This window comes from Ictalurus punctatus, chromosome 22 (assembly GCF_001660625.3).
Source record: "Ictalurus punctatus breed USDA103 chromosome 22, Coco_2.0, whole genome shotgun sequence".
NCBI lineage: Eukaryota > Metazoa > Chordata > Actinopteri > Siluriformes > Ictaluridae > Ictalurus > Ictalurus punctatus.
Genome location: NC_030437.2, coordinates 14,319,112 through 14,330,150, shown reverse-complemented (window position 1 = coordinate 14,330,150; position 11,039 = coordinate 14,319,112). Strand labels below are relative to the sequence as shown.

Below are 11,039 nucleotides of genomic sequence, written 5' to 3'. Positions count from 1 at the left end.
ATTCATCTCAAGGTTAAGAATTGAGTTAAGGGAACTTAAGTTGAGTAAACTCAAAAAAGCTGTGCAGCAAGTTGCCTTCAAATTTTAAGTTAAGTCAACTTTTCTTTTTTTTTACAGTGTGAAAAAAATCCAATCCCATGGAGTCAAGCATTGCTTGTTTTAATTCCTATGAAATTCTCTACTTGAACAGGTGGGTTACCTGTATATACTTGTACCCAGTCCCAAACAAATGTTCATTTGGATACATTACATTGACGTAAATGTCACTCATTTTTCTCGAAATGAATGATTTCATAAAAAGATTTGGCTGCACTTTACAGCCAAGGCAGGCTTTAGCCAATATCATCCCTGTCACGGACAAGAAATTCAAGACGCCCCATAATCAATATGAATTTCACATCTCTATGGAAGAGCACATTCCTTCCAAGTAATGGGATCCGTTATATTAGCCACCATGGAGTGAAACAAGAGGGACAGAGACATTAATCAAAAAGTGAGCTGAGGACGTTTCCTCATGTTTTCTCAGTCCCTGCCCTTTAAAACCACTGACTGTCTGATATTAGTCCAATGATGAGCTACATTCGCGTCTATATTTCCTTTTTTTTTTTTGAGGTACAGCGCACTGGAATCTGACGTGCTAAGACCTGCAACACAGCACCCCAGATACCAGTGACACAAGCGTCAGGCGAAGAACCACAGCCGCTGATGTTCAGTCATTGGGCTTATTGCAGACACTTCAAATGAAAGCAGATGTTGGACTACAGAGGCGTTGGTGACCTGAGCTAGCTGAGCACACCCACTTTCACCCCTTCTTTTCCCCCCATCTTTTCCAGGATACTCTTCCCTCAATCCATCATAAAACCATCAAAGTATAAAGTAATGCAGGGGGAAGAAATGCGGCGTTTCCTGAGCAGCCAAGTCTCAGCCTACATTGCCTTGTTTCCAGGTGCAGGTTGCACAGGCACTCCAAACCACTTACAGCAGTCGGGGAGCGTGCCTTTTAGTGGGCGGATGGGGGAGGACATGCCTCGCGTGCGTGTATGGGATGAAGGACATTTTTTTCCACTAAAATGCGTGCCGACCACAGCACAACTTTTAACATCCATCATTTGAACAAGCCCTTGTTCCACTGAATGATTCTACAGCTGTGACTCTGAAGGACAATTACCCATATAATCCATTTAGATATTGTATTCATCATGAATCACTTTGAGCTGGTATTAAAAATCAAAGAAATGGCAGCATATGTGCTGTGCGTACGTGTTACAGCCAAGGGTTTTTAAACGAATTCCTTTTTTTAAAATTATTTACTTATATGTTATCTATGGCTAGCAGTTAAGGAAATCCACTATCAGGACAGTCATGTTTTTCATGGAACAAGAGTCTGTTCCTAATTTCAATGAAAACAGGCAAATCCTTAAGGTATTAGGGAATACTCTGACAGTCTTCATCAAATGAATCAAGTTTGTAGAGAATAATAATATTAATAATAATAAGAGGAAGAAGAAAATCATGAAGAAGGAAATAGTCTTGTTCTGATTTTTCATCCAAACCACCAACAGATAACAGTTACATTAACTGCACAAATCTCAAATTCTATAGTAAGAAATAGTAATGCTCTTAAAATTTAAGAATATTCTAAGTGATTCTACAGAGTCCAAGTCAAAAACAGAGCACCAGCACCATCTAGTGATTCACTGCACAAAATTGCTCATTTTGTCCATCTTCCCTTGTGCTCCATGTAGTAACTGTCTGTTTTTATATTTTTAAAAAAATTGTATTGCAAATGTACCTGCTTTGCAACCAACAGTACATCTGTAAGAATTTTGCAAAGTACATGATCTAATAAGCCTTTGTCTGTCCTTCAGTCAGCGCATCATCTCGGTATTATGCTCGACAGTTCAACTGATGTGTGTTTTGTTGTTTTGCAGCATTTGGTGCCAACAGGAGAGTCTCCAACTGTACAAGTACAGTAATGTGAATGACATAAAATAGCCTTAATGATAATCACCTCCTCCTCTCTGGAAGTATATTGGACCTCCATGGAGACAAAAGATCACCATAGTAACTGGCATCTGGGTTACCACTGGTGACATGGAGAAATGTAATAATTATTCTTCTTTTCAATCCTGCCACAACACACTGTGAATATAGACATACATACATATAATATAATATAATATAATATAATATAATAAATATATATATATATGACAAATTTCGGGAGTATTAAATGCTCAATGCTTCAATGTTTTGCTTGAACCTAAACTTGGTCATGGTTTTCAAATAATAAAAATGTTAACTTCCTTTTTATTTAATGTCAATTCTCTCAATCACTGAGGTATATTATAAAGCTGATGATCATTCATTTACAATATAGAGTGATATACAGAATTTAAAAACAAATTATAATAATAATAATAATAATAATAATAATAATAATAATAATAATAATAATAATAAATAGGATAACATGATCCTAAGTGAGATCAGCCTTTGCACGCAACATCGTAAACCATGTAGTCACAAAAAACGGTGCTGGCCATACAGAGGCTACTGTGATTTACGATCCTGATTTAATTTTGGTCAGCAAATGCAATTGATGCAAGATGGCTCTTCTGGACAGTTCTCTGAAAGGGCTGTTGTTGCACCGGAGTCTGGTCTATGTCTGAGTGGGTGTATGGACAATTATAATTCCTGCTCCCACGCGAAGGCAAGCAAAAAAAAAAAAAAAAAAAAATCACATACACAAACTGAGACTTAGTACTGAATGCACTGAGCATCACAGAAAGCCATATTTTCATTTTGATTCATCCTTCAGCTGTTAAATATTAAAACCAATGGCAAAACTGTCCACAATATGTGCAGCAAAAAGCCAACAGTCATGCATCTGAGCTTTGCTGATTTGAAGCCAGGCTAGTAGTTGCTATTTATCTAGCACATACTTGAAGAGGGTGCAAAACAAAAATGATAAACATGCCTGATTGTGAAACCACCCAAGCATATGATGTACCCTTTATTACACATACCACGTATAACGAACAGTGTGACAAGTTTATTCCCAAAGCAGTGTTTATCCGTTGTGGACTTTTCAACCATCTATTACAAAACAACAAGCAGCAGGTTTAAACGAGATATATATGTGTCACCAAAGAAAGAAAAAAAAAAAAAAAAAGAGAAAAAAAAAACACTCTACTTCAACTAAACTGCAACCACCAGGGATACACCAACCCAATACAGAGTAATGTTATCGGTCCCATACTGGCTTGAAACACTGGCATTGGATCCGACATCTTCCAGTCTGATCTACTGACGTATTCTATGCCATGAAGGCTTGTTACACTGACTGGCACACAGATTTCACACACAAAAATCAACAGGTCTCTAGTGTCTTGCATAACTTGGGAACAGAAGCTTGCAAAAACTCGGCTTAGTGGCGGTCATTAGGTATTGTCTGATACTATGAAGCTCATATTGAGATCATGTCAAAAATGGAAAGGAAAAAAAAAGGGATTGGTGCATACCCAACAACATATAAGTAGAAGATAAAACAACACGATATTTTTTTTCACCCAGTGTCCAGATGCCAAAAGAACAGGAACTCTAAAAACACTCTACCCCACCCAGCCCTCCCACCGAAACACAGACAAATTTTATAATCTTCTTATTGCGTCATCAATGTCCGACATTTGTTCCTTCAGCTGGTTCCACTGCTCTGGGTTCAGCGAGATACCTGAGGGTGATTTGTTACAATTAATGACACAACCAAAATAAACATTACATTATTAAAACATTAAACATTCATTTAAAGGAATCTTTCATATAAAATGCTCAAATCGGAGTCAATATTATTGAGAAAGAGCAGAAGAGAGATAACTCATGTCATTAGTCTTATAAGGTTTAGTGTAGGTGAGATCATTTTTAAGAGAATGTTTTGACACTGCAGCTTGCGCCACTATATTACTTCTTTAATAAATGTAATTACCTTTAAAGTTGTATTATATTTTCAAATTTAGAAAATGTTATATACATTTTCTAAATTTTGAGACATTTAGAAACTAGCTATACAACCTTATTAATACCTGTAAGCATAAAGTCTATTTGGTTTTATTCTGTAGTTATCCCTCAATCTCAATAAATAACTTATAAATGTTATAAACTCAAAAGAAAAAGACATTTTAAAGCGTATTTAGGCCACATTAGTCATCTTTCTGAATGAATGACGATCTAAACTATAAGATATTTCATTTTCGATTCAAAAATGCAAAATTGTGTCTAAATATATTTTGCCTTAAAATATCATTTAAAAATATTTAGCAATAGTAAGATTCAAATACATTACACATACAATACGCAAGCACCCCCACACACCCCTTACAAACAAAATTATAACCTTTTTAAGCACATTGCATAACTAATGTTGGCCATATATAATGCTAATGTTATCAGATGTTAGCTACATGATTAGCTTACTGCTGTGCCAAAGACTATGTACCAGAACATTTATACTGGAGGCCGGAAATGATTGGCGATCAGCAAAAATTCACACCGACAGATTTTTTCCTTCTTGCGGGAGCGGCTGAGAAGGGTCCGCTGTCATTATACAGTACGAGAGCGGCCTCTAGAGATGAAATAAAAACTATTACCGACTAATTTTGTCGTGTTATTTGAAGTGGTTTTTTTGTATTCATTTTTTATGTCTCTACTTTTATGTGTTATTTGGAATGCTACTTTTTGGCTCAGTTTGAATTTTTATCTTTTATTTACTTTATTATTTATTAATAGCTTATATATAAATAATATTTATTTCATTTTAAAAAGTTCGATACATTTTCATGGTGCAATCAGTACGGTTTATTTTTGTAATAAAGTTAAGCAATATATTATTCGAATGTTACGTTTTCATTCAGTATCAATTTGAAAAACTAGCCGTTATCAGCCGGGACTGCCCATCTTAGTTATCGTTTCGGTAAAATCCACTATCAGTTGACCTCTCATTTATACATTTTAAGACCAGCACGTACAGTTGTGCAATTTTGTTCTTAAAACATACTTGACAGTGTGTTTACAGCATCAAAGTTCTCTTATCAGACTCTTGTCAGATTTTCCATCATTTATAATATCAGCAATGATGCTTATATGATTAACTAAATTTCAACTAAAATGTCAACTAGAGCACAATTACCTTTTTTGCCTGGCTTCATTTCACCTGCTTGGTCCATCCAGTATTCCCTAACATCAATCAACACCTTTCCTTTGAAATCCCTGACACTGACATATCGCATCTTCCCAATCTGAAACAGACATATTACACAGATTCAGGCCATCAAACATTTTATGATAGCATAGTTATATTTTCTGTCCTAATTCAAACACAGAGAGTGTACCAGGCCTAGAATAAGTCATGGTTTGGGGTAAGCTTTAAAACTTCATGCCTCAATTTAAGCCAATTTTAATTACAATTTTCTGAAACTACGGCTCTCAAGTAGCGGAACAGAAAAGCGTGTGCGCCATCTCTGGTAGACCGCGACTACGAACTCCGATGATGCCACAGCTCAAGAGTGTTCAAGAGCCAAGGGAGCTATGGATAACTGGGTGGAAGACATGGCATACACTCGTTCCGCTCTCATTCACAGCTACACCAGCCAGTCGTGGGTGCATGTATGCGGAAGAGGGCGGATAGCGCTTTCCTCCAAGTGCAGCACGAGCAGCAGTTTGGAAAGTCGCAGTCACACATGTCTGGGAGGAAGAATGTGTTAACCTTCACTCCCTAATCTGTAGTTGTTGTATGATAGGAGAGAGCTGGATGATGAATGGAAAACGGCAGGGAGAAAATGGTTGCACTGAATCCGCCGTCAGTGAGAACGGAGCATTATGGTGTTCTAAGACAGCCAAAGGGCACTATTGTTTTGAAACCGATTCTGAAAACTATAAATGCACTGGAATAATGGGTATATACGCTCCAGTACTTTCTCAGTCATATCTACTGCCTTGCATAAGTCAGCTTCTACAAAGCACATTTCAGACTTTTTTTCCCCCCACGCCACACAGCATATTAATCCTGAGCACAGAAACTATTTGAGCATGTGAATGTGTGAGGAAAGATGGTCTAAACCTGAAACATGTTGTCACCAGCATTATTATCACTCTTAGAGGAGCCACTTGGCTTGGAGCTCTCTCCGCCCTTCTGTTTTTTAGCAGGTTTCTCCACTTTGCTTGTCTTCTTCCTCTTGGCCTGTGAGAAATTGTTACATTTAGCACAATAAATGTAAAGTGTCATCAGAGAACAACTTTAAAATGCAAACTATAAATGTAAAGTAATACTAACGATCCTACCTTTGTTTCGGCGTCACTCTCAGAGTCAGTGCCTGACGTGGAGGACAGCACCTCTTTTGATTTGGGCATGCTGAGGAAGACAACCACAAGGCTGTTACTGTAAAATGTAGGCCAACACTGCCCCCACATGGTGATTTAAGAAAACTCAATACTCAGGATGACACTTGCAAACGGTTTAGAAAGGTCATAAATAAGCAGTATGCCTCAGATCAATTCAATTCAATAACGGACATCGTAACAAAGCAACTTCACAGAAATCAAGATGCAAATTTAGTTCCCGAATGAGCACACCAGAGGTGGCAGGCAAGGAAAAACTCCCCGAAACAACACGAGGAGGAAACCTTGAGAGGAACCAGACTCAAAAGGGAATCTGTTCTCTTTCGGGTGACACCGGGTGGAGAGATTATAAATTGGATGTCACCAACCCTGTTCCTGGAGATCTACCTTCCTGAAGACTTTAGCTCCAACCATGACCGTGTCCACCTGACCATCTAATCACTGCCTTAAGAAGTTCTTGATCAACTAAAAACAGGTGTTAGATTTTGTTTGGAGATGAAACCTGCAGGAACGTAGATCTCAAGGAAGAGGGTTGGTGACCACTGTTATAAATCATTACTCTTCAGTATACTGGAAACAGTGTTGAAAAGGATGAGAATGAGCATATTGTGAGCACAGGACAGTCTTTATGATTACAGCAGCAGTTCTTAGGTACAAATCTACAGTATCCAGGAGAGATAATCCACTGAAGCAAAGCCAGAAGACGACTTGGCCAGAAACTGTTTCTGGGGAATGCAGATCTTTAGGGTCTCTATGTGGGATCATACACAAGAGTTACAAATGCAGAAACTGCAAGCAGAATTTGAACATCAAGATGAAAAACAGGTCAGAGGGCGGGACAAGCCACAGCAATAGAAGTGTGTCCGAGTCAGAAACCACCAATAAATAAAATACCAGTTTTCGAGATTTAAAATGCACTACTGCTGTAACACCAATTTTAAAATAAATAAATAAATAAATAGATAAATAAATAAATAAAAGAGTAGGTACTGTATGTTTGTGCACGTTTGCCGTTAAACTCCTATCCGAATGTCTTATGTGATAAATGTCTTGTTGACTTGCTGCATAGTTGGCCAAACTGCATGATCTAGTTTTTGTAAACATACTGATTTATAATCTGCTGGTTGTGAAACACTTATCTATCTGTTCATTCCTTTATATAGGAAACAATTTCAGCTATGCAGCATAGAACCATATACAAAAACAACGTGCAATATTTTATGACCAAGTGTTAATACAGCAAATAGTGACTGACAAGTAAACTGAATGTGTACATTTGGGTAATAATCCAATATTTGGATTAAAATGTGCATTGGATCAAAAACAAACAAACAAAAAAAAAAACAAGAAAATGAAAGAAAAAAAAAAATGCAAGAATATAAAGATGACTTGTCCGAAATCCATAACAGACTTTGCACTAATGCCTGCCATTTTCATTATCCTTCAGCAAAATGCATTTAAATGGTCAGGTATTTACTGCCATTTTTAAAAGTTTCCTTTCAGATTTATTTTGTGGCACAGCGCTTGTTGTAGGAACCAGCATGCGTTCGGTCATACAGGGTCATTTATTTACAACACAGAGGGTTCTTACTAGCAACAAGAAGACTTTTGGTAAAGTGGAAGGGTGGAGTTGATGAGTTTTCAGCCAATGGTGGAAGTGGCGTGTTCACAGAATCTCACTCAGGTCTGACAGGCACACACACGACATTGAAATTCAAAGGTATTTTATTATGTAAAAGGCGGGTTATTGTGTAATACAAATCTCTGCACTGAAGTGATGCCTAAAACTGCACAGAAGTAATAAGGTCACTGTGAAAAGTGAAGCAAGGGCCCATCGTACATGATGAAAACGAACCGAATACCCACCTGCCCTGATGAAGAACAAAACAAAACATTATCTCTTCAATGACACTTAATCCAAAGCACAAGTTGCCAGTTATGAGGCAATTAGAAATGTTTGGGGGAAAAAATATCATGCCTTCCATAGTTATGGAAAAGATGTTGGGTGTGCCCTTAGAATTAAAGGCAAAGTTGACAATCAGGAAAATCACCCTGTGTCCTTGCCAGTGTCTGACCACAGCACTGATAAAAACAGAAAGTGAAGCCAGCTTTACAACCATCCCTTTGCAAAATATCTTGCCTCATATCTTGAACCGTGGTCCAGCATGCATGTGCTGTACAGTATGTTTGGAGGAAGCAAATCGTATGCAAACCAGCAGTCAAGAGAAGTTCTGCAGAGAGACTGGTCTAAAGATTTATGCAATAAATTACACCCTTTTTTTCAACATTGTGCACTACTTAAAGTATTGTACAGTAAACCCTATTTACTATATAGTGTGCTATAATCATTCATTAATTTGTTTGTCTTCACTTAATGCTTTATACTGGTCTGGATTGCTGTGGATCTGAAGCCTGTCCCCGGAACACTGGATGCGAAAGCGGGAATACAGCCTGAATAGGAAACCAGTCCACTGGAGCGCAGCATGAGAACACACATTCATACCTAGGGGCAATGTAGAGTCATGAGTCTGCCTACTGGCATGATTTTGGGAGGAAACTGGAGAAACCAGAGAAAACCCATGCAGACATGAGGAGAACAGACAGGAGCTCAGGAAGAATGTTCAACCCACTTATGACAACCCACAATGCACTGCTATAGATTACTGTATAAATTATGCACCCTAGCAGCTACTCAATACACACTGGTGTTTGAAGGGAATAGTGAGTAGCAGACCGGTCATGCAATGTGCCTGGGTGTGGTACAAAACCTAATCTAGGCTTTGTCTAATCCAACATGTCAAGAGATCCGGTGACCTCCCACATTAATCCAGGTCATAACACAGGACAACATTCTCCCTGAGATGTGGAGTAGGGCACTGGTTCGGACACCGGGATAACACAGAATACCAAGCATACTCATGACATCACAAGTTTACTTGTAGGGAATAGGAAGTAGGAGATGATCAGGACTAAAGTCTTGTACTGTCACTCTTGAACAGCAAGGCTGTGCAAAACAAAATGAAGTTTATGTGAAATAGTAAATGCATTTTAAAGTGCAGTATTTCATGCAATAGTAACAAGGCACGGATGTCATTGCCATACAGAAATAAAACAGGTGAAGCCTGCCCAGAAATTAACACACAATTATTTAATCACAAATAAAATCAAAGAAATTACTTTTAAACTCATTTATAAATATTATCCTATCTTGTAAGCAGATATAATTGTGATCTTGATATTTTTGTACGTTTTGTATATAACATGCGGAAACATTAATTTATTTTGTTGTTGTCCTCATTCAACTAGTTTTTTAAGTCAGATTTCTGCTCATTTATTAAAGATCACGCTTAGCTTTTGACTTTTGTCTCAAAAATGTTTTATTTGGGGTTTTTTTCCATCTATGACATATCATGAGGAATATTACTGAATGAATTTGCTACTTCAATTAGTTAAATTTAGTATACATAAATGTAAACGGGGAGAAATAAAACTGAAAACAATATAAAACTTGAAAAAAATAAGAAAGCTGTCCATCCATCCATCCATGCATGCATCTATTTTCCATATGGATTATCCTACACAGGCTCAGGGGGAACCTGGAGCCTATATCCCAGGCAGCTCAGGGCACAAGACAGGGGGACATCCTTCATGGGGTGCCAACTCATCACAGGGCACAAACTGTCCATTCAAACACTACGGACAACTTGTAAATAACAATCAGCCTACAACACATGTCTTTGGACTGAGCGAGGAAACTGGAGTACCTGGAGGAAACCCCCGAAGCACGGGGAGAACATACAAACTCCACTTACACAGGACGGAGGCAGGAATCGAACCTTCAGAAAGCTATAAAATGTATTAATGTATATAAACATTTTGATAAGGGTTTTTATTATTATTATTTAGTTAGTTAATAAAACCTAACATTTCTATTTTCTTATTTAATTCTTTTTTTTCTTTCCTTTCTCTATTAAATGTACCCCTGGATGTATTTATAAAACATCTCTAAAAAAACAAACAAACGAACGAACAAAAAACACACACACACACACACACACACACACACACACACACACACACACACAATAAAAAAAGTATCATAAAATAAAGAAAAAGAAAGACAGAAGGAAGGAAAGAAGGAAAGAAAGAAAGAAAGAAAGAAAGAAAGAAAGAAAGACTCATGCCTTCCCTGGTGTCATGGCTCTGTGGTTCATTTTATTTTCTAATGAATGACCTTAACTAAATGATTAGCGAATCTTCTTGATGATTAGATGTAGTAAACAGGTCTGAATGTGCTCAGCTAGCTCACTGCTGTAGCGACAACGTGGGTCATGAGGCCTGGAAATAAAATAACCGTTACTCCCACAGAAACACTCTAATGACACTGGGAGACACTTTAGCACACATCCTGGACTCACTTCCGGCTTGTTGATATCAGCATTACAGTTTATATCATTCGCTTTCAGGTGCATAGCTGACTTACGTTAGATGATGCAGTTATCTAGCCGGATGTTCACTGAATCCTGGGCACCAACACTGAGCCTGAACCGTAGATTTGTGTCTCACGCGCAGGGCGAGAGATCACAGCATTGGAAATGTAACGCCCGGCTCAGATCACGTGGACTATCATTAACCAATCATATCAG

At 37.8% G+C, this 11,039-nt stretch overlaps 1 protein-coding gene across 1 annotated transcript; it reads right to left on the bottom strand.

The window, feature by feature from the left end:
• Positions 1-3,003: 3,003 nt before the first annotated feature.
• Positions 3,004-10,959, bottom strand: sub1b (SUB1 regulator of transcription b). Its single transcript, XM_017452572.3, has 5 exons — positions 10,877-10,959; positions 6,337-6,406; positions 6,116-6,235; positions 5,186-5,294; positions 3,004-3,733 (listed from the first exon to the last, which is right to left on the bottom strand). Exons 2-5 carry the CDS (start codon positions 6,403-6,405, stop codon positions 3,654-3,656), a joined length of 378 nt encoding a protein of 125 aa, XP_017308061.1. The 5' UTR covers position 6,406; positions 10,877-10,959; the 3' UTR covers positions 3,004-3,653.
• Between the last annotated feature and the right edge of the window lie 80 nt (positions 10,960-11,039).

Bases quoted from the DNA above. Each gene is read 5' to 3' on its own strand.
- sub1b (XM_017452572.3), bottom strand. From the start codon at position 6,405: ATGCCCAAATCAAAAGAGGTGCTGTCCTCCACGTCAGGCACTGACTCT. The intron at 6,236-6,336 runs GTAGGATCGTTA...AATTTCTCACAG, and splicing joins AGAGTGACGCCGAAACAAAG to GCCAAGAGGAAGAAGACAAG. The intron at 3,734-5,185 runs GTAATTGTGCTC...AATCACCCTCAG, and splicing joins AATGAAGCCAGGCAAAAAAG to GTATCTCGCTGAACCCAGAG.